Below are 24,105 nucleotides of genomic sequence, written 5' to 3'. Positions count from 1 at the left end.
ACACACACACACACACACACACACACACACACACACACACACACACACAACCCTAAGTTTCTGTAGCCATTTCTACTTAACCAATGACAACTCAATTTTCCCACTTCTCCCAAGAAAAAATACACCTTGTAGTCACCCTTTAACTTCACAATCACATTCAACCAATTAGTAAATCTACCTCTGTGACTACTCCCACACTGGTCCAACCCATCACAAAGTCGCATCTGATTGCCAGAAAATCTAGTTTCCTTCCAACTTGGCCCCTGGCATTTTAGACTATGTTAATATGCAACTTAGATCTTCTCATTCCTGGGACTAAACGCTCCAATGCTGTCCCAGCCCAGAGCAAAAATTAAAGCCCTTCCTTTGATCCTCCAGGTTTTACATGATTTAGCCTCCTCATTAACCTCTCTGATCTGCTTGCCCACAGTTTCCTAAGTTTTCCTCATGCCTCTGTGGCTTTTACAAGTCATCACGATGTCCTGGCCTCTGGCCTTTGTTCCTGTAGCCCTGTCTGTCTGTCCTGTATTAGAATCATTCAGGTCTTTGCTCCCTTCTTGACCTCCTACCTAAAACACTGTCTTATTTTGACATCATTCTTCTTTCTCCTTTCCCTCTCTTCCCACTTTTCCTGTTTTGTATCTCCCTAAAGTGCTCATTGCCTGGTAACACAGTATCTGTTTTAATGTTGTTCTCTCTGTTGCATTTTTTTTTTTACTGCACTAGAATGGAAACTCCATAGGTACAGAATTTTGTCAACACAGTGGGGACACTGCATTACCAGCATCCAGAAGAGTGCTTAGCATAGTAGGCTCTTCATAAACTTTACTAAGAGCACCAAGAAGCAATGATATTTTGATGACACATGAATGAACATACAAGTTTGAAACTGTGTCTAGCAAGTACTAGGCTCTTGTTATGTAGTTGATCCGCATACAAAGAGCAGTGGACTGGAATAACCCAGAAACAAATAGAGTTGGCAATTTAGTATATTAGTAGATGACAAACACTTCTTTTCAAAATAGGAATTAAATTTTAGAGTAATCTGCTAGTCATTTGTAGATAAATAGAACAAAGATTCACCCACATTGCTAACTGGTATTAAAACACATTCTTTATAGGTCAAAGACTCAAATGAAAGGCTCTAGAAATATAAGAAGATAAAGGGCCTCAGGGGACTAGACATCTACAGAGTTTCTGACATAATAAATAGCTAACCTATAATGGGACCTATAGCCAGTATTACTATGTAAATACTAAGGATGGCCATAAGACAGCAACCGGTCAATAGAACAATACGGGCATTAGAATGACTAACTGGAGAGGGGAGAGAAAGTCAAGTGGGAAATGAGGATACTGAAAACACTTTTTATAAACTAAACAGAAAATACAAATGGCTGATAATAAATATGTGAATCACTTCAGTGTAGCTCACATTGCAGCTTTAAATAATTATTAAAGGTTCAGCAATGTAAATTAGCAATGTAAATTAGGTTTAGCTATGTAAATTTTTTCTTCTGTAATATGTCTTTTTTTATTAATTTGTTTATCTTATATTCTGAATGCAGCTTCCCCTCCTTTCCTCTCCTCCCAGTCCTTCCTTCTTACCTCATCTCACCCCAACCCACTTCCTTTTCTCCTCATATGGATATCAACCTGCCTTGTCAGCAATATTTTTATTATTTCTTTATTTTGGTACTTGAGACTTGATCTCACTGTGTAACATAGGCTGTCTTTGAACTCACCAAATAGATCAGCCTGGTCCCTAACTCACACCTACCTCCTGCTTCAGCCTCCCAAGTGCTGAGTTACAGGCATGCTTCTAGTATATGGCTCATCACTACTTTTTTTCCCTCTTTTCTTTTTGTAATTTTTATGATTATTTGTTTTATTAATTGTAGGACATAAGATCACTGGATAATATATGTGGATTACAATATCTGTGAATATGGATTTTTTTGTCTTTTTTTAAAAAAATCAAATCGTTATTTTTACTTATTCACACAGGAGTTATAAACACAAAAAGGCAGGACGTGGGGAAGGGGATGACACTGGAGCATGGGTGTTCAGGGGTAGTACAGATATCTTTCAGAACAGGGTATCAGCTGGGTGAAGGTTCAGGGAACAGGTCACTATGACTCTACCTATGATTCACTTGTCCTTATCTAAGTTGGTACTATCTGCCAAGGCTACCTATTTACAAGGTCTATGACTACTCAGGCTGGTAAATTTCCACAAAAGCTTCCTGTTTACAATAGCTTATAGCCATCTGTTTCAGTGCTTTTCCACAGAGACCCAAGACTTTGTGTTAGCATGCATGAATGACAGGCCTATTGCTGATTTTAGGCCTATGGCTGATTTTAGGCCTTCAGTGTATAAGCGGGCTGCCCCTGACATCTCCTTCCTTCTCTAAGTATAGTAGGGCTGTGGTGATTCTAGTCTTTCGAAGGCAGGGATAAAGGCTTGATCTCCAGTAATTGAAGGGGACTTTGTAATGGCTCCAGTCCCCCTGTTGTTGTCCAGTGAGGTATGAGGGCCATACCCATCCCGATGTCTTTTTCCTGGAGAGGGGATAATTTTGACATCAACCCCTATGCAGTCAGGCTTGTCCCTCAGGGAACCCCAGGGAGATATTTTTAACTTTTATTTATATTCCCTTGCAGTGCTTAGCCTCACAGCCTAAGCAAGAATTCAGATCACCAGTCAGAGGGTGTTCTGGGTGGCCCCTCTCTGCTTGGTCTAGGGGCAGAAGTCCCTTTTTTTAGGTTGGGTGGAGATGGGTTTTGGGAACATCCTGGATAGAGTAACAACTTCATCTTGAGTCTCGTGGTCCTCCATAGCTAACTTATGATAATGTATCTGAATAGATTTTGCTACCAAATTATTTATCTGTTGTTTCACAAAGTTAGTCAGCCTATTTAAGGCCCAGAGACCAAAAGAAATAAACAAAAATAATCCAATTAATGGTCCCAAGGTGGGAGGAAGTAGGGTTGATAACTATAGAGAGGCTGAAAACCAATTCTTGTACCAGCAATCATCTTTCTCTTTCTCTCTGTCTTTTCTCTGGGCCTTTTCTGATCTTTTTCATGCTCTCTTTAACCATCCCTGTCTTATCTATGTAAAAGCAACATTCTTTAAGAGCTGTACACAGTCAAGAGCTATACACAGTCTTTTCTATTGCAAAAGAGTAAGTCAAGTCCAATAAAGTCCTTTGCAATTTTTGGAGGTCTCTTCAGTGAAACGAGGGCCTTCTTCAGATTAGTGATGTCAGTCTCTAGCTGTTTGATGTCCTTGTCAATGGTCCATCAAAGGTCTGAGTAGTATAAATTTGGAGGCCAGCATCTGGATTAGAACTTCTAACAGCAGACATCACGGGTGATTCATTTTTACCTGGAAAGGAAAAAGAAGAGACTTCTCAGGGAGATTTCTCTTCCCTGGATGTCAATTGTTATTCAACTTATTTATAGTTGGGCCTGGCTTTGTGGGGGTATCTATTTATTTCATTAAACTCTTTGGCAGCCATTTAGCTGTGCCTTCTGTGGTATCAAACAGACATATCAATCCTCGGGCCCCATAAGAGAGCTGGGTCCGGGCCATTCCCTTTAAGGGTAAGAGGGTCCTTCTACATAGCTGTGGCATAGTTTTTGTTGGTCTCAGTGATGCCAGAGGCAGTCAGCAGCAGATTTGCCATGAGCTTTCAGTTTTAGGGAGTTAAAAGTGAACAAGGCATGATGGAGAGTATTTCAGGAGACTCCTTCTGGGGGGGTACCAATCCCCCTCTTTTGTTTTTAAAGCCAATTTTTCAGAGTTCCTGTAAAATCAGGGCAGAAGCGCCAGCAGCTGCTCCTTCCACACGCAGAGAGTCATGAATACACTATTTAAAGAAATATAAATCTATATTAATAATCTCTTTTATCAAAGGACTGTTATAGACCAGCCAACAACTAATCAGACTATATAATATATTGATTAATAATAGCTCCTTCTACTTTTTGTAAAATTACTTCTCTTTTGTCAATTAATTGTTGAGGAAAATTACGATTTACATCTATCTTGAGAACATTAAACAGAGATTTAAATTCTTTTGTGGAGAGCTTAAAATAAGATCTTAGCCAATTAGCATCTCCTAGAAACTTTTGAAAATAATTTGAAATAAGTAAACTTCTTCTTCTTCTTCTTCTTCTTCTTCTTCTTCTTCTTCTTCTTCTTCTTCTTCTTTTTTGGCCAGAGCCATTATCTGAGACACTGCCCAGGTTAGAGCTCCTGGGAGGCCCGCCTCCTCTGGGTTTTGTGAGGTTGGGTACAGAACTGCCGCCCGGGATCTGCTCTGTGCTTGGACCCAGACAGGAAGTCATCACTTCTTTTAAGTAAAGGTATTTGTAATTCTAACAGTAACTGTCAATCAGTTTGCCAATGTAAATAATCATGTGACTTATCACGTGTGTCGAGGTCTGTAAATATTCAAACGTAAGAGCGATATGAATCTGTGCACACTCGAACATGTCTGCCATACTTGGAGGTCAGCCTAGGCTACATTTAAGAGCTCAGGAAACAACAACAATAAAATAACAACAAAAAATGATGTGGGTTATTTAATATTATAAGGTGAGTGCTGTAAAGGAGGCAAATGAGGGAAAACTGGACACTCACAGGATGCTGAAAACCAGGTTTGGAAGAGCTGAGGAGAATCATGACTGTATCAGGAAAGTATTGTTTAGGGTTTAGGATCCTGGCTATGGGATGTCTGATGCTAGTGAGGCAGAAAGTCCATCATGAGGTGTAAAAAGGTGCCTGATTTAAAAGGGTTATTGTCAGGGATGGAGCTATCACCGTGAGTAACATCAGGCAACAGAGGCAGACGATCTGCTGTTAATAGATCCCTTGTCTGTGTATTTCCAGACCGTGAAAGCATGCAAGCATGGAGTCCTCTGTTGCTCACCTCAGTTAGGTTAAAAAAAAAAGTGAGATTACCAGTAAAATCAGAAGTACAGAACATAAAGATTATGGGTGAAGGCAAGTAGAAAGATTTGGTAGAGACATGGTTGAGTTAAAATCATAGCTATAGCCTGGCAGTGGTGACCCATACCTTTAATCTCAGCACTCTGGAGGCAGGGGCAGGCAGATCTCTGTGAGTTTGAGGCCAGAACTAGTTCCAGGGCAGCCAGGGCTAAACAAGGCCTATTTTGAAAAACCACTATAAAAATCATAGTTGTAAATTAAGAAGATGACAGATTAGGTAAAACTGTATTAGCTGAGTGAGTTTCCCAAGGATGTTTTATCCTGGTACACTTCAGGAAAACACAAGAATAGAGAGTGGTCCGAAAAGCAAGCCTAGAAAAGAGATCTTTTTTAAAAACTATGCAAGAAGTCTTCAGTTAGGAAAGGCAATTTTGGGGGAAAATTCATTAATCTTGGTGCTTCATCCAATGTCAAACTTTCAACTGTTTAGTAGCAAATCAAAGAAAAGTCTACTAAGAACCATGGTTGAGGAGGACGTGACCTAGAACGTTCAGTCTGACCCAGGAGAGATCACTCATGAGGGCACTGCCCACTCCTGTGGGAAGCTAGCCTGCTGATGGATTGAGGCCACAGGCTACTCTGCTCTTTTCCAGGTAAATCTGTAATAAAGAGGCGCATCACTTTCTCTGGCGACTGGACAAAGTATAAATAATGTTGGCAGAATTTGAAACAGAGCTTCTCTCCACCCACGAGGTCCTGTGCCCACAGGCTGAGAGAAGGGCATCAACCACAGGTGTCTGGGCACCTGGGCCAGCCTGCCTTGGTGGGGACATGAGGCTGCAGACTGCAGTGGTCGGGGAAAGGCTCTCAGTGCTGTGGCTGCTGGCTGATGGTGACTAGCTACGAGAAGACACCAGTCCAGTAAGGCATCAGCATCTCCTTTTTGAAGTCTTTGATGTACTGATGGTCTTTGAAGGAGGACCTGTGTGCCAAGCACTTCTTGTGTGCAGGACAGAAGGCCAGGTGCTGGCTTGTGGTAACTTGCATGAGCAGAGTCACTGTGGCAGTTCAGGCTCAACCAGGATGAGATGATATTTTAGGGCCAGGCTCTAGGAATGCTGTTTGGTGCCAGTGGCCTCTGGAACAGCTAAGGCTCACAGCCTAGGTCAGCCTGATGAGGACCCCAGATGAGTGTCCCCTGGGCTGTGTGAGGGCCCAGTTTGACATTGTCTGGGTTCCTCTGCACTGTGAGCTCTTACGGTCCCTGGTCTCTGCAGGCTGGATGTATGCCTCTGCTGGGGGTTTCCAGTGAAATTGGATCAGACTGAGGACTCTGGGACTCTCCTTCAGAGTCTCTTGAAGTTTTGCCTTGTGCCTCCTCTTCTCCCTGGGAAGCTTGGCGGAGAGTCCTCTATCTTTTCTTACCACACCAGACCCAGCCCTGTGTACTGCCAAAACCTCTTCACAGTCCTTTTTCTTGTTTGATTATTTAATTTTTGTTTTTGTTTTTTTTTAAAGAAAATCTTCCTGTGATTTACCTATTCTCAATTCTGCCTAGATGTATATGTTTTACTAATGGTAATGACTTAGCATTTGCTCAAACATGCTTATAGTAGTGGTGGTGGTATTGATCTGAATGTAGAAGAATGATTACGGCAGGCTGAGTAGACTCCGTGTGTGTGTGTGTGTGTGTGTGTGTGTGTGTGTGTGTGTGTATGTGTGTGTGTGTGCGCGCGCACGTGCATGTGTGTAAAAGGAGGTTGGATTTAAAACATTCTGCTTCAATTTGGTAATAGGTATATAATAAACTCATGTTAATTAAATTATGTTTAGGCTTTTTAAAAAAGTGGAACATCAAGTGTTTTAATTAGAAAACTTTGTCAAGCCCATGCACTCACTGCTGTGGTGCTGGAAAGAGCAGCATTCAGACTCTGATAAAAAAAAAAAAAGTCCAGCCCACTGTGGACTCACTGGTTTTTGATGCATTTGTCCCAGAATGAGTGCCATAAAGATATGAACAGGCCATAAAGACAATAAGATGTATTCAGGCAATGTATGGGTTGATCTCCAACAGTAGCAGACAAATGAGAAACTGAGTTGGAGACAAAGAATTGATCCCCTCGGCAAAGACATTCCCCCTCTGCTAAGCAGGCCACCATTAGGATCCATTCGCTAGCAGCAGCAGAACGGGTGTGGAAGCTTCTCAGAGGCTATGCTCCACTGTATTAAAACCATCATTTGATGGCATCCTGAGCCACACCAAAATGTATATGGTGTCTGAAAACCCAGACACCATATATAGCAAACTATGTAGCAAGCTATTGCTCTGGAGCTCTTCCTCCTCCATTCAGCAGCAACCATGGCTTCACTATGCTGTCATGATTCCAGCTGATACAAACCCTAGGAACAAATTCTACCTTCCCAATAGGCCACCCTCTCCCTTCCCACCCTTCTCCGGGGAAGGCCTGTTTCAGCTCCTAGCTGTTCCCCCTGTCTCCCCACCCCTATTTCTGACCTCTCTATTCTGTCCCATTTAGCATGTGGACCTTCCTGGGGAGACCTGAATGTGTTCTGTGTCTGTCTTCAGCCTTGTGTGCGATGGCTTTGTTCAGCAATAGCCAGTTACCCAGGTATGTTTTCAGACCACTGCAGAATACTTGGTGTGTTCTGAAGGAAAAGCTCAAAACAGTTGCTGTGTGTGCATGTGCACACATGTATATGTGCATGTTTGTGTGCATGTGCCATGGTGCATGTGTAGAGGTCAGAGAACAATTTCAGATGTTAGCCCTTGACTTCCATCTTGTTTGAGACAGGGTCTCTCTTGTTCACTACGGCTTCCATGGATTCTCCTCTTTGCCTCCTGTTTTCCTCTAAGAGTGCAGGGATTAGATACATGCGTTATTGCATTTTGATGTGTCTGGCCTTTACCTGGATTCTGGGAATCTGCATGCACTTTGCACATTGAGCCATGTCCCTTGGTCCTTTCTCTTCCTTACTCTTCCTTTCCCTCACTTCCTCTCCCCCCTTCTTCTCTTTTCTTTAGAAACAGGGTGAGCTTTATATCCCAGGCTGACTTTGAACTCTTCAGTTTTCCTGGGCCTTGCTGATCACCCATCCTGTGCTCTAGAAATCGTATACCTTCTTGTCCTCGCAGGCTTAATCAAACTCACTTGACCCCGTTGTTGCTGATAACTCGAAAGGTTGGTCTGAAAGTCAAGGACTCACAATTCACACTGGAAGGTTTTCCATTCCGGATCATATCTGGCACTATAGACTACTTCCGGATACCTAGGGAGTCCTGGAGACTCAGTTTGAGGAAGATGCAGGCCTGTGGCTTCAACACTCTTACCACGTGAGTCTTTGCTTCTTCTGGTTCTTGTTTCAACTGAATCCTGGCTGAGACTTCCTTTGAATAGTGGTTTTTTTTTTACTATTATTATTATTAAGATATTTATTAGCTAACTTATTAGGGTTCTCTAAATGAACAGAAATACATATTCACATATATTTGTATATAGGACTTATTAGAGTGGCTTACTGTGGTCTGAGTAGTCCAACAATGTCTGCCTTCTGATAGAAAACCCAAGAGTCTGGTAATTGGCCAGTCCATGAGACTGGATGTCTTTGCAGCCCTGATCTGGTGATGGAGTTCCAGGGAAGTACTGGAGAGCTACTGATCTTCAGTGTACATTGGAATCCTGGAAGAAGCAAGTTCTAATAAGAGCCAAGATAAATTTGCCAGTGAAAATGAAGGCAAACAGGCAAAAATCAAAAGCTTCCTTGTTCCATGTCATTTTTTTGTGGGATGCTACCAGAAACTGTGACCCAGATTTTAGAGTGGATCTTTTGTCCCCAAATGGTCTAGATTTAGGGCCAGTCTTCTGTCTTCAGATCGTCCACATCTGAGTTTGGGTCTTTCTACCTCAGATGATCCACTTAAGAAGTTCCTTCATAGGCATACATGCCCAGGTGCTTGAGTTTTAGTTAATACCAGATGTAACCAAATTGACAACCAAGATTACTCACCACATCAGGCTTGTAGCATAGGGATGTAATCTCAATATTTAGGAGATGGAGGCAGGAGGATTGTTCAAGGCCAGCCCTGGTTACATAAAAACATTAAAGCTAGTCCAAGCTACATAAGATTTCTTTAAAAGACAAATAGAAAAAAAAACAAATAATCTCCCCCAAATAGCCAATCAAACAACAACTAAAAAACTACCACCACCAAAATAACAACTAATCAAAAAGGTGTGTATTATGTCTATTTTGTCTTGAGTATTTGATAGCATGAAAAGGATTTGAATGATTCTATCCTCTATGTGAAAGTAGAGAGTGTTGTTGGGGAATTCACCAGAGGAGACTGCTCAGACATGAGTAAAAGCCAACAGAAATCTTTATTAACTGGCAGTAACTAACAATGGAAGATCGGGATTCAAATGTATCTCTGAGCCTTTCTTAATGTAAGCTTTTAAGGACAAAACTTATGTTCCAGATTGACATACTTCAGTTAACAAGAATAGCTAGCCAGAAGCAAAACTACAGAAGCCAAAAAGCAAGGTTAATACATTTTGAGAGTTTCCTAGAACTATATGGACTTTGATGGGTTAGGCCTCTGTTTTAGTTTTGTCACGTGGTGCTTACATGCTGAATTTTACAACCTGAATGGTATTTACATCATGGAGTCAGTTGTGCTGAGTCTGGGAGCCTGTTACAGACGGTAGGCTGGAGGTGGGATTTTTTGTTTTTGTTTTTTAAAATCTGGCTAGGATTCTGCGAAACAGTCTCTCTGAGCTTTTGTTGAGAACAGAATGCTGTGAGTGCACATCAAATGTCAGTGTCTCCCTCCCCAGTAGGAAGCAGAAGGGAATGTTCTTCAGCTCTTCTCAGAGAAAATCTAGGCTTCTGGAGGAGGTAAATCCCATGAAAATGTGGGGACACCACCCCACAAGCCTCTTCTTGCGGAGTCTCTAAACCTCTGAGATAATCTGTGCTGAATCTCACAGCTCATGAGCTGCAGCTGAAGTGTTCTCAAGCAGTGGCTCCTGGTGGGCTGTGGTTCTCTGTATCCACTGTGACAGTCAAGTTTCTCTGGGAAAGCACAATCAGCAGGCAGAAAGAGTGATTATGAATTGCTCATGTAGCTATGGTGTTGAGAAGTCCCCAGTGCTGTAGTTCAAAGGATGGAAACTCTAGACGGCACGGAGTGAACTTGCATTGGAGTCTTGAGGTTTAAGAATAAGATGTCTGATGGTAAGTTCCATTTCAAAAGCAGAGTCAAAACCCAAAAAAGAAAGCTGAGAGCAGGGAAGCACACCTGTGAGCCTCACACTCGGGAGATTGAGTCAGGAGAAATACAAGTTTGAGACCAGTCTAGGATGCATATTAAAACCCTGTCACAAAACAAAACTCAAGAAAAAACCCGAAATATTGTTTTGGAGACATACCCACCCAGATGCCACATACTGTTTATTTCATTGACAAAACCACATGGAGTTCCATGGGCAATCACACTATGGTGTTTGGCTGTGAGTTATTTGCAGTTCATAGCTATTATCAGTAGGACAGCCAGGAGTGACCTATGTGCCCTTTCTATAGTGTGTATCTAGGAGTGGCCTTGACAAAGTGGCACATGTTCATTTCTGAATGTCAGTCAGTTCTGCAAAATTTCCAAAGGACAGTGAATTAAGTAAGTTCACACAGTTGAGCAAGCTCTTCTCTCACTCACATCTGGAGTACTTCCATCTTCACATACTGTGTTCCCATTACAGCATGATTCTCCATTCTCTTCTAGTTCTGGCAACCTGTGATCTATTCTCTGCCTCCACACACTTAGTTATTCAGGGTGCTCAGATCCGTGTTACCAGAAAACCTCTGTCCTTTCATGTCTGTCTTCTTTCACTTAGCACCATGCCTTCAAGGCTCATCCATGTTGTAATACATGCCAAAATCTCATTCTTGTTTTAGTTGGAATAATATACCAGCATTTATATGTTTAAGTGTCTTTTATTTTCTGAGTCAGGTTCTCTCTGTGTAATGCTGGCTGTCCTGGAACTTGCTCTGTAGACCAAGCTAACTTCAAACTCAGAGATCCACCTTTGCCTCCCAAGTGCTGGGACTAGAGACATGAGCCACCATACCCAATTCTTTATTTATACATTAAAGTTCACTGGTCTTTTATTCTAGGTATCTGCTCTTCTGTTTGTTCCAACTTTTTCATTCCTTTTTCCTAATTGTATCGAGAATATCTTTCATTTTACACACACACAGACACACACACACACACACACACACACCATTGAACTATGTACATAGTCCTTTTCCTTTTTACTTTGAGACAGGGTCTTGTAAAATTGCTAGAGCTATCCTTGAACTCTACCAGATTCAGTCATTGAGCTTTCCACCCTCCTGCTATATCACCCTTAGGTGGAATTAAAGACATGTGTCACCAGGACCTGTATTATTATAATTTTTTTTGACAGGCTCTCACCATGCAGACTAGTCTGTCCTCAAACTTGTGAGTCTCCTCCTTCAGCCTCAAAAGTGATAGTATTACAGGCATGTACCCCACATCCAACTATTTTTGTTAGGGATTTTTTTCCCAACATACGTCTTGCTTTCTAGCCAACTGGCCTAAAACTTGTGATCCTCTTCCTTTAGCCTCCTCAATGTTTGGAATGCATATGCACACAGTAGAGGCTTTCCTGTTGAAACATGAAGCTTTCTCTCAGGAGAGAAGCTTGCTTCTCTGTTAAGGATGGAGGAATCAGGATAGATGAAGCACATGATGGGGGAGGTTCTTACTTTTCTCTTTTTCCCCATGATAGGCATATTCCTTGGAACCTCCATGAGCCAAGAGTGGGCCAGTTTCATTTCACTGAAGACGTGGACTTCGTGTAGGTGTTTATACTTTAATTTCTTGATTTTGAGATTCAGGTAGGGAAGTTCCTGGTGAGTTGGATGATGGAATGGGGTGTACAGCTCTACTTTTTTTTTGTTATTGTTGTTGTTTTCTGTTTGTTTATTTTTTTAGTTTAAGTATTTTAATCCATAGTAAATACTTTCCATTACATTTTTATATTTTTTTTTGAGTGTGCAAGCATCTGTATGTGTACATCTGTGCATATCTGAAGGTTGGAGTCAAGTCATCACAATTGGCAGTAGGCACCTCAACCTACTAATATGCTTCAGCAGACTGTAATAATACCTTTTCACTCTCATACTTGCTGTAATGCTTGATCATTTTATCATGGCTGAAACTGTCTCTATAATTTGGAGTTGCATACTAAAACGTGTTGTTTTGAGGCAGGGTCTTAACATATACCTCTAGCTGGCCTGGGATTCTCTATGTAGGTCAGGCTAGCTACACACTCACAGAGGTCTGTTTGCCTTTGCTTTCTGAGTGCTGGAATTAAAGGTGTGTGCTACTAAGCCCCAGCCTCTACTTCTGCTTTAGTAAGCCAGTCAGAAGCTTTAATAAGTTTTTACTTGGCTTGAAGCCTTCTTTTTTTTTTTTTGTAAGACTTATTTTATTACTTAATTCATTCGTTAATTTATTTTGAGGCAGGATTTTTCTGTGTAATATCCCTGGCTGTCCTGAACCTCATTCTGTAGATCACTCTGGCCTTGAACTCACAGAGATCCGCCTGCCTTTGCCTCCTGAGTACTGGGACTAAAGGAGTGTGCCAGATCAGACAGAAACCATTTTTTTAAAAGTATTTATTACATGGCTTTCTTCTCATTAATCTACAGACAAATTTACAGGTTAAGATTAGGAACAGTGTAACTTGTTTGAGAGTTAGTGTTTTTTTTTTTTTAGTGTATTTTTCTATTGGATATTCTACATATTTACATTTCAGATGTTATCTCCTTTCCCCATATCGTCCCCCCCCCCCAGGAACTCCCTATGCTATCCCCACTCCAGCTGCTTCTATGAGGGTATTTCCCCCATCTGCCTACTCCCTCCTCCCTGTTCTTGAATTCCCCCACACTGGGGCATCCCACCTTCATGGGACCAAGGACCTCCTCTCCTACCAATGCCTGACAAGGCCATCCTCCACTGCATATACAGCTGGTGCCATGGGTCCCTCCATGCATGTTCACAGGCTTGCGGTTTAGACCCTGGGAACTGGTTGGTTGGTATTGTCGAGCTTCTGATAAGACCACAAGCCCCTTCAGCTCCTTCAGTCTTCTCTCTACCTCTTCCATTTGGGGACCCCATGATCAGTTCAATGGCTAGCTGTGAGCATCCATCTCCGTATATGTCAGATTCTGGCAGAGACTCTCAGGAGACAGGTATACCAGGCTCTTGTCAGCATGTACTTCCTGGTATATGCAACAGTGTCTGTGTTTGTTTACTGAACATGGGATGGATACCTAGGAAGGGTGGTCTCCAGATAGCCCCACCTCTAGTCTCTGCTCCACACTTTGTCTCTGTATTCGCTCCCTTGAGTATTTTGTTACTCCTAAGAAGGACTGAAGCACCTATTCTTTGGTTTTCCTTTTTCTTGAGGTTCATGTGGTCTGTGAGTTGTATCTTGGGTATTTTGAGCTTCTGGGCTGATATCCACTTATCAGTGAGTGCATACCATGTGTGTTCTTTTGTGATTGGCTTACCTCACTCAGGATGATATTTTCTAGTTCCATCCATTTGCCTAGGAATTTCATTAATTCATTGTTTTTAATAGTTGAGTAGTACTCCATTGTGTAAATGTACCACATTTTCTGTATCCATTCTTCTGTTGAAGGACATCTGGGTTCTTTTCAGCTTCTGGCTATTATAAATTGAACATAGTATTACCTGAGGACCCAGCTATGCCACTCCTGGGCATATATCCAAAAGATGCTCCAACATATAACAAGGACACATGCTCCACTATGTTCATAGCAGCCTTATTTATAATAGCTCAAAGCACACATTACACCTCACACAATAATAGTAGAAAACATCAACACCCCACTGTCATCAATGGACAGATCATGGAAACACAAACTAAACAGAGACACAGTGAAACTAAGAGAAGTTATGAACCAAATGGATTTAATAGATATCTATAGAACATTTCATCCTAAAACAAAAAAGAATATATCTTCTTCTTAGCACTTCATGGTACCTTCTCCAAAATAGACCATATAATTGGTTACAAACCAGGCCTCCACAGATACAAGAAGATTGAAGTAAACCCATGAATCCTATTAGATCACCACAGACAAAGGCTGGTCTTCGATATCAACAAAAACAATAGAAAGCCCACATATACATGTAACTTGAACAGTGCTCTACTCAATGATAACTTGGTCAAGGAAGAAATAAAGAAAGAAACTGAAGACTTTCTAGAATTTAATGAAAATGAAGGCACGACTTACCCAAACTTATGGGACACTATTATTGTGTGAGGTATAATGTGTGCTTTGAGCTCTAGTAAAGAATCTTTTAAGAATGTGGGTGCTCTTGCATTTGGAGTGTAGATATTCAGAATTGAGAGTTTGTCTTGGTAGATTTTTTTTCTTTGATGCATATGAAGTGTCCTTCCTTATCTTTTTAAATAACTTTTGGTTGAAAGTCAATTTTATTTGATATAGAATGGCTACTCTAGCTTGTTTCTTGGGACCATTTGCTTGGAAAATTGTTTTCCAGCCTTTTACTCTGAGGTACTGTCTGGCTTTGTCACTGAGGTGTGTTTCCTGTAAGCAGCAGCATGCTGGGTCCTGTTTACATATCCAGTCAGATAGTCTATGTCTTTTTTTGGGGGGGGGGGATTGAGTCCATTGATATTAAGAGATATTAAGAAAAGGAGATTGTTGCTTCCTGTTATTTTTGTTATTAGAGGTGGAGTTATGTTTGTGTGGCTATCTTCTTTAGGGTTTGTTAGAAGAAGATTACTTGAAGCCTTCTTAAGGCATTGATCCATGGCTTGCACAGCCTACCTTGTTTTAGCTAGCATTCGGCAGTGTGAGTCCAGCACAAAGAACCTGCTTTCTTGGTTATAATAGCAGATTCTGAACTATGGTTTCTAGTTTCTGTTTTAAATCTTTGATACTATCTTCTTAGTCACCATCCCTTTGGATACTGAGTTCATAAGGGTAATAAAGAACAAGAGACAGAGTTCATGAGAGCTGCCAAGCAAAGCCCTGCTTTGGGAGTGATGTCACTGTGACTGCTTTTGTTCCAGAGCTTTTATCACCATGGCTTCAGAATCAGGACTCTGGGTCATTCTGTGTCCAGGCCCCTACATTGGCAGTGACTTAGACCTTGGAGGCTTGCCCAGGTGAGCTGTTGTGGTCTGAGGGTCCCTGGCTGGGAGGCACATAAGGGCTTTATTTCTGTACACATTAAAAAAGGTCTACACTATTTTGTTCATTGGTGGCAGGTAATGCTTTCTCTTAGTTAATACTTTCAAAATGTATGCATGTTGTAGCAGGACCATCTGTCAGCATGGTTTTCCTTTTCCTAGCTGAGTATTTTCCAGTAGAGCCAGTCTCCTCATCTCTCATGCACACAAACAAAAGGACTTCTAAACAGCATTATAACCATCTCACTCCAGACTAGAGTTGATAAGCCTTTCCTGTAAAAGGCCAGCTAGTAATCCCAAATGAGATGGGAAGATTGTCACAAATTTTGGGCTATCTTAGGCTACATAATGAGTACTAGATTAGTAGTGCTACATAGCAAGATTCTGATATAAAGTCCAGATAACAAATATTCTAGGCTTTCTGAGCCTCTGTAATTAGCCTGAAAACCACAGTCAAAATACGTGAATGATTGGGTACAATTGTGCCAACCAAACTATTTAGTTAAGGAGACAGTTGACTTGGTTTTTAGGCTATAGTTTGCTGAACTCAGTCTTGGATCAGAGTTATAAAGCTCTCCCAGTGCTTCCCACCCCCTACATCTTGGGGTGCTGAGTGTTTTTAATTGGCACAGAGTATTTCTTCTGAAGCTGGACCACACCCTCACATCTCACTGTTCTGTGTGTAAATGTGGGCTGTGTTGTAGATTCCTTTTTGGAACATTTATTATGACTGTTTCTCATCCTGAGTCTGAATCACCTTTCTAAATCATAGCTGGTTACTCAAGGATCCAAAAATGAAGCTGCGGACAACTTACAGAGGATTTACTAAAGCAATGAATCGGTATTTCAACAATCTGATTCCAAAGATAGCACAATTGCAGGTAAAACCCAGTCCTCATATCCAAAGGTAACGGAATTGACTGACAGATGTATTTCCTGGATAGTGCTTATGGCTTTTTGCACTCCGAGAAGCAAGGAGCGTATGTTGGCACTATATATGATCACCCAAGAATTCCAGTTTCTTATCTAAGGAAGTCTCTGGTATTAGGCATTACTTGTCGTGATGGTGAATGCTGTAGAAGTGAGAGGATCCAGCCTGGGCTACATTTTGAGATCTTTGACTCAATTAGACTCTTTTTGGTCTTAAAAGACCAAAAAGGGTATATTGCTGTTCCACTAGAATCTTTCTTCCCTCCCACTATCAAGACACTTGGAGGAATGTTCTATGCATCTTTTCTTTGATTTGCTGGTTATTAGCTTCTGCTCAAGATGATCAGAAATTAGAGTTAAAGATCATTCTCCAAGCTCTCACAGGCAGCTATATGCTAGTGCATCACAGACATTGCTTTAGGGGAGCCCCTGTGGAGAGATCATGGTCTCTCAAGAGCTGTGCTGGGAATTGTACTTGGGTCTTCTGGAAGAGCAGCTAGTGCTCTTAACCACTGAGCCATCTCTTCAGCCCCAGTGTGCTGTTTTTTATGTGTGTGCCCAGCATTTAGAAAAATACCATCTTTCCCCAGCAGTATCGCACTCTCATGTTATCATCTCCTTGACCCTCAGTATAAAAAAGGAGGCCCCGTCATTGCTGTGCAAGTGGAGAATGAATACGGTTCCTACCATATGGATAAGAAATACATGGCATATGTGAAAACAGTAAGTGCTCCTTCAGTACTGCTCTGCTTCTTGTACTTCGTTATGCTGTGGAGCAAACGTGTCCTGAATGCCTGTGTGTACTTGCCTGCAACTGTGACGTATGAGATGAATAGGGTCCACTTTTATCATGGATTTTGGATTATTTTCTAGACAGTCGCCTGGAAATATCAGTTTGCTCCAATGTAAGGTAGAGATGCACCCTAGGACAACTCTACTTTCTATATTATCTCAGCTTCTTTTGGTTGGAGAACTTTTACATTTTCTTTACTTGAAAAACACATGGTAATACATTTACTGTATTTTCTTCCTTTCTTCTACTTTCACATGTATCCATCTATGTAGAATACTTACAAGTAGCATATGATGCACACAATCAGATCTGTTGTTGAGTTGGGAGTGATGAAGTTAGAGGGGTCCATAGTTCAAGGTCACCCTTAGCTATATAATATGTTTGAGGTCAGCCTGGATGAGGTGAGACCATGTTGCAAAATACCAATCTCTTAGTTTCTTTTTCTGTTGCTCTGATAAAATATTTTGACAATAGCAATTTAAGGGAGAAATGAGTTATTTTCTTAGCTTGAAATTAAAGATATAGTTCATCGTGTTAGGGAAGTCAACACAGCAGGAACTTGAAACAGTGGCTCACATCCCATCTACTCTCAGGAAGCAGCAGAAGATAAATGCTTGCATGTTAGTGCTTAGCTTGTGTTTTGCATTTTATGTAGCCCAGGATCCCTAGCCCAGGGGATGGTTCCATTCACAACTAGGATGGAAGTTCCTACTTCAGTTAATGTAATGGAGATAATCTTCCATAGGCCTATCAGTGATTTTAAATCCTGCCAAGTTGATAGTTAACCTTCACCACTACAACCACCATGGCAAAGGACTTGTTTTTGTAAATGGGAATCTGGTTTGTTTCCACTCATTGCTGATACACTTGCACTAAATCTATTACGATGTTGATTTTTTATTTGCCTCATTTCCTGTTCCATGGTCCCTTTGCCTCCTGCTCTCAGCATGACCTTGAAGGTTTGATCCTCCTGCCTCCTCCTCCCAAGTGATAGGATTATAGGTGAGTATCACTGTATGTGTTGTTGAGGCTCCAACACTTACTTTTCTGCTCCCTTAGTTTTTCAAACTGTCTTATAGAAAAACCTTTTTCTGATACCAACAGAGGACTCAAGGGTGAATTCTAAGAATTTGGGTCCAAAAGACACAGCAGGCCACACATTTTTGTCTCAAAACCTAAAGCCACTACTTTAGTATTTTGTTCCTGAATTAAATATATATGTTTCTTAGTCTCTTTTCTGTCTTGATTGAGGGTATCCCTAGAGTGTTTGTAGTTAAAGTTGGGACTTTATTTATGGTTCTGGGGATTTTGAGACAGAGTTTTTTCATGTAGCCCTGGCTGTTCTGGAACTAGCTCTGCAGACTAGGCTTTCCTTGAACTCACAGAGATACTCCTGCCTCTGCCTCCCGAGTGCTGGGATTAAAGGCATGTGCCACCACCAATAGGCTCAAGTAGGAACATTTGAGGTTCAAGCAAGTAACAGTGCCACAGCTTACCTTCCTTTCCCACTGACTGAAGAAACTACTGGAAAATGTGTATCATGTGGGAAAATTCAGAGACATAGTGAACGAAACACTTATTTCTGCTCTCTGGCTTGGAGAATCTCCAGGATGTGCTTTGGGGAAAGCACTGCAATAGGTGATTCAGCTGCCCCTCAGCCTCTTCCTTGAGGTTTGGAATTTGAACTGCTGTTGAAGAGTTTGACTGAGGCAGGACTCATATTTTTGTTTTAACTTTTGGACTTAAAAGTAGTTGCATAGGGATGTCATAGCTAGGGTTTCTATTGGTGCCACAAAACATCATGACTAAAAAGCAAGTTGGGGAAAAAAGGGTTTATCTGGCTTATACTTCCAGATCATAGTCTATCATTGGAGGAAGTCAGAACAGGGACTCAAACAGAGGCAAGACCTGATGCAGAAGCCATGGAAGGGTGCTGCTTACCGGTTTGCTAACCCTGACTTGATCAGCCTGCTTTCTTATAGAATCCAGAAAAACTAACCCAGGGATGGCACCATATACAGTGGGCTAGGCCCTTCCCCACTGATTGCTAATTGAGAGTATGCTTTACACCTGGATCTCATGGAGGCATTTCCTCAACTGAGACTCCTTCCTCTCTGATGACTCTAGCTTGTGTTAAGTTGACACCCCAAACCAGCCACTTTAGGGAATCAAGCCTTCCTTTCCATGTTTCAACTTCACAGTGGTATTTCCAGTGGCATAGTGTGTTTTTTATTCTACTTCCAGGAAGAAGAAATCTCATGGGACTAGGGGCAATATATTTCCATTACTGAATTTCTCCTTAGGCTTTAGTGTCAAGAGGGATCGATGAGCTGCTCATGACTGCAGATGATGGTGCGAATCTAAGAAAGGGCCACTTGCCAAACGGTATGGTTTTGGTTGCATATATTTCTATACTGGCCAAGTTGAAAAGGCACAGGTCCATCTGATGCTTCATCCTTCCATTTCCTTGTGGTGAGGACTTGTGTGCAAAACTGAATTAGGAAGTAGGATGCAATCTTGCTGCACAGCAGCTGTTACGACCAGAGAGTTACTCCATTCTTTCAGACTTTTAGTGGTCTGTCCCTGGGTCCAACTGTGGTCCAAGTGAAAATTGTCTCCAGTACTGACAAGTGACCCTGACTGAACAAAGAGTTGTCTTGTCATGGGCCCAGCCCTGGCAGTTGTCCACACAAATGAGTCCAGAGAATGAAAGTGGGGCTGGGAGGAGGATGTCAGAAAGTAAACTTCTCAGGAGTAGAGCATTTTCTTGGCATGTGCCCATGGGTCCAGCCTCAGGAGCACAAAGAAAAATAAATGAATGCATAGAGACCAAGACTGAGAAACACAATTTCTAAATTCTTTCCTTTAAGCAATTTGGTAAGCTCTGTTCTCTTCCAATGTTCTTGTCCCTGGACTTATTGGTGGCCCTTTTGGTTGTAATAGAAAGTCAGTGTTAGTGTTCTGAGTTAGAAGTTAAGCATGAATGAGGTCTGAGGTTTGAGCCCCACAGCCAAAAATGTCAAGTTTTGGAGTCTCAATTTCTTCATTTGCTTTTCACGTATTGATTTGTGCCATGTAGCATATTTTAACTTCATTTTAACTTTCTAGATCATCATTATAAGTTCTAAGTGAAGGACCATGTGTGAAGTTCTTTTGTAAGTGCTTATGTGGCTATAAGTGTATCCCCATATCTTATTGCTAGCTCTGGTTATGGAAATATTGAAGTGAGAATCTAGGAGGCATAAGTCCAAGAGGTGTGGACTGGACTCCTCAACTGGCTCTGGGAGAGTCTTTTGCCCTTGCCCTGTGTGGTCATGGCAGGTTTTCATGTATGTTCTTCCTACCCACAGTGCTGGCCACTGTCCACATGAAGAATATAAAAAAAGAAACATATGAAGACCTCGTATCCATTCAGGTAAGGGCCTTTCAGACACGACAGATGCCAATTCTTGCCCCACCCTTGCCTTCTTGTCTTACTTATTGAGAACAAGCTTAGTACTAATTAGTTTAGTTAAAATTGCAATCTTCTGTGCCCTTCAGTGTTTATTTTAGGTGGCTTTAGGTTTAAATTGTATAAATGCAGAACACTTGGTTCACAGGCCATAGTGTTAGAGTGTTATAATCCTAACATTTGGTCATTCTGATTTGTAGGACGTTGCTCAAGGCTAGTATTTGTCATACTCCTTCCACTGATGTAGCCCCTGTATCACTGAACATTTTAAATTCTTCCTCTGTGTCAAGTCTTTCTTACTAGATGTCTACTCTGCTCATCAAGAGAAGGAAAATATTCTATTTTTATGAATTTCCGGCTTTTACTTTTAGGATATCTTGAAAGGGAAATATTTAAATGGCAGGTTCCTCCCCCCCCCAAAAAAAAAAACTTGGAAAAGATGACCAATAAAACCACATGAAGAGACCATGTGGCTGGGAAGATCATGTGAGAGTGAGAGCATAGGACTCAGCTCTGAGAAGTCACAGGGTGCTTTCAGTTAAATGGCATGTGGGAGCTCTGGGCTTTAGAGTTCCCTTGTAGGCAGCTCAGGGCTTCAGAATTGCAGAAGAGCATCATAAATTAACACTTGTTTTCTTTTCCTTCAGGGTAGAAGCCCTATTCTGATGATGGTATATACAGCCAACTCTTTTGACACGTGGGGAGCTCTGCATCAGGTTGGAGATCCACAGAGTGAGTCCTTCTTCCTGACCTTTTTAGGGAAACATGAAAACCACAGTGGCACTGGGATATTCTTTTCTTGCTCCTTAGTGACTTCAAGGTTTAGGGACAAGGCTCCCAGATATATCTCTCGTATAAGTATCAGTCTGGATAAGTAGATGCCTCCTAGACAGCTGCTCAGAAGGAAGGGGTCATTGCAATAGGGACTTAAGTTTCTGTAGTTTTCAGTAAAAATACATTTTTTCCAAGGCTAGAAAAGTAATGAGTATGAATTTTTCAGTGAGGCAGAGTAACACAATGAAGGTGTGCTGAGTATGGAAGTAGGTAGTGATATAGCCCCAGTTCATCTGATTTTAATTCTTTTGCTCTCCCTGGAGAATTGGTGATGGCCATTTAAATGGAGTTGAAGGTAAACGTGACTTTTGCCACCATTTCCGATAAGTCACTGTGAGAAGCTGGTAAGTGCTTTAGAAACAGTAAGTTGGAAATAGGTATGCCCCTAAAAAGTCATGAGCAGTGTTTGATATACATAGTTTGTATGCTAGAAAGAAGAAAGATTCATCCAAATATGAAACCTAGAGAAAGAAGTAATAAGTGACTTTGGATTTTGAAAACAAACACCGCCAACTACCTCAGTCAGTTCTGGCTCATCTAACATGTTTTTCTGGGCTCTAAGAAGATCTTGAAGATTTCAGGTAGAGGTAGTTTGAAAATCTATGAGCTGTGAATTCTTAAATCTGAATTCTGTCTCTGTTTTCTTCCTGTCTTGCTCTCTGCAGTGCTGATGAAGGATGTACGTGAGATGTTCAACCTTGGGTTCTCCCTCAACTTCTACATGTTCCAAGGTGGCACCAACTTTGGCTTAATTGGTGGAGCTCAGTCTTCAGCAGGTTACACACCTGTAGTAACCAGCTATGGCAAGTATTGGTCCTCAGAATCACCTCCAACCTAGGCTGCCCCATTGTTGAGTCTAGAACATAGTAGATTAGAGAAATCTCTGGAACTGTTTAACTGTCTCCACTTTAATGTGTGTTGGGAACTGAGGATTTGGTATTTGTTCATGACACCACTAGATACTGGGGTCTTGGCTTTCTGGGATTTTGTGAGCAGACAGGTTAGTAATCTTAGTCTTGTTTATTTGCAGCACAGAACCTTGCTTTAAACAGTTCTATGCAAAGTCTGTCGCTTTGGATTTTCTAAGAGCACTACAAAATGTAGCCTTGAAATCTCCCAAGAGATCAAGTGGGAAACTAAGTGTGTAATAAAGCTAATGTTCATTTAAAAATATGAGGTCTTATTTTCCTCCACATCGTTACCAAACTTGATTCTTTTTAATGTAATTTTCTGACAAGTGTGTCTTGGTGTCATGGTTTTTATCTGTGTCTTCCTAATGAATAATGATTTTGAGGAGCTTTCCATTTGCTAATTTGCCATTTGTTCAAAAATTTTTTTTTTCGGTGAAGTATCTATGCATATTTTTGTTCCATTTTTTTAATAAAAGGGCAACTTTTTGTTTTTTGCAATTTTGAAAATTTTAAAACCTGAACTCCTGATAGAAGGCCTTTGTCAAGTATATGCTTTGCAAATGTTTTCTCACAGTATGTAACTTGTCTTTTTATTACCTTCATAGTGTGTTTTGAAGATCAGAAATTTAAAATTTTAATAAAAGTATTAATTTATTAAAAATAAAAGAAATTGGATAGGAAGGATAAGCATTGGAGGGTCCTGGATTGTTGCTGGGATCTACTGCAGCTGCACAGATTGGTGCAGTTTGCCTCTTGTTAACAATCCTCACCCTCATCAAAGCTCAGCAGATGCCTCTTAGTTTGTATCAATGGACATAGAAAATTTTCTCATCACATAACCAAAGGGGTCCCACCACTGAGGTTGCTAAATGTTTTTTTTTTTTTCCTCTTCAGGAGAAAGGAGTCAATCCTAAGGTGTTCTTGGGGGAAATGACACATTTCTCTGTTTTCTTTAGACTACAGTGCACTGGTGACAGAGGGTGGAGAATATACACTCGAGTACCAGGAATTTCAACGTTTTTTCCATGTTGTTACAGGTACTCAGACTCAGGAGCAACTTAATCTGAAGTGTGATGTAGATTTCCAGGGGTATCTGCTTTGGGCTGAGGGGAGGGAGGGAGTGGAAACCCCTCTCATTTTGGAGAGAAACCCAATTTGCTTCATTTTGTCATGGGCATTGGAAATACATTGGAAATACTGGAGATACAGGGTCTGCTCTTCTGTGTTCAGCACAGGACCATGTTGCTTAATCTTGACTGTGCCTGCAATCCTCTAAAACTTCTAAAAGCTAGAGGCTCCAGCTCTCCTTCTGCACTATTCAGTAAGCATTACTTGGCTGAGGCGAGGAAGAAAGGGTAGACTATGAAAGCATGTGCATTTGTAGCTGGGCTTTAGGATATTCTCTAGCTCTAACAGCCAAGATCAATGTGCTCCTTTTTTTTTTTTTAGGACAATAAAGGGTACTTCCTCGGATGTTTAAGGATATGAGAGGACCCTAACTCAATTAGCACCTGCCTTAATTCTTCCTGGAATTAGGAAGTAGGGCTACATGACTGGGTCTTTCCATTTGCTAATTTGGGATTCTGTGGATTTGTGGATTCTGTGGGATAGCAAGGAACTTAGTGTTTCCCAATGGGGTTGTGGTAGATCCTAGGGTTGCCAGCTATGTGCTTTTCATTGCAGATATTAAAATTTCCGTTCAACCAAGAGCTACACTGATGTTTGCCTATCAGACAATTACGTTGTTACATTTCATGACCCTGTGGGATGTCCTGCCCTATCTGGTCAAGGTGGGTGTTTCTTGGGTATAGACACATGGTATCACTTTAGGAAAAAGGACATGGGAAATAAAGAGAGAGAGCTCAAAGACCAAGGAGTAGAAGATTAGGGAACCAAAGTAATCCTTGGAAGTCTTAGTTCCTTTTCAAATTTTAC

General features: G+C 41.2%; 1 protein-coding gene across 1 annotated transcript in view; it reads left to right on the top strand.

Moving 5' to 3' along the window:
- Positions 1–5,742: 5,742 nt before the first annotated feature.
- LOC114618171 (beta-galactosidase-1-like protein 2) overlaps positions 5,743–24,105 on the top strand; it is a 30,773-nt gene continuing 12,410 nt past the window's right edge. Inside the window, exons 1-13 of the mRNA XM_028763846.1 lie at positions 5,743–5,752; positions 7,497–7,589; positions 8,114–8,311; positions 11,787–11,855; positions 15,132–15,227; positions 16,024–16,132; positions 16,812–16,904; positions 19,278–19,359; positions 20,325–20,389; positions 21,073–21,157; positions 21,925–22,062; positions 23,127–23,207; positions 23,854–23,960. Coding sequence (XP_028619679.1) covers positions 7,498–7,589; positions 8,114–8,311; positions 11,787–11,855; positions 15,132–15,227; positions 16,024–16,132; positions 16,812–16,904; positions 19,278–19,359; positions 20,325–20,389; positions 21,073–21,157; positions 21,925–22,062; positions 23,127–23,207; positions 23,854–23,960 — 1,215 coding nt within the window. The 5' untranslated portion in view covers positions 5,743–5,752; position 7,497. The remainder of the gene's footprint in view (positions 5,753–7,496; positions 7,590–8,113; positions 8,312–11,786; positions 11,856–15,131; positions 15,228–16,023; positions 16,133–16,811; positions 16,905–19,277; positions 19,360–20,324; positions 20,390–21,072; positions 21,158–21,924; positions 22,063–23,126; positions 23,208–23,853; positions 23,961–24,105) is intronic.

This window comes from Grammomys surdaster, unplaced genomic scaffold (assembly GCF_004785775.1).
Source record: "Grammomys surdaster isolate TR1022 unplaced genomic scaffold, NIH_TR_1.0 140, whole genome shotgun sequence".
NCBI lineage: Eukaryota > Metazoa > Chordata > Mammalia > Rodentia > Muridae > Grammomys > Grammomys surdaster.
This window is presented reverse-complemented; position numbering and strand designations above follow the sequence as displayed.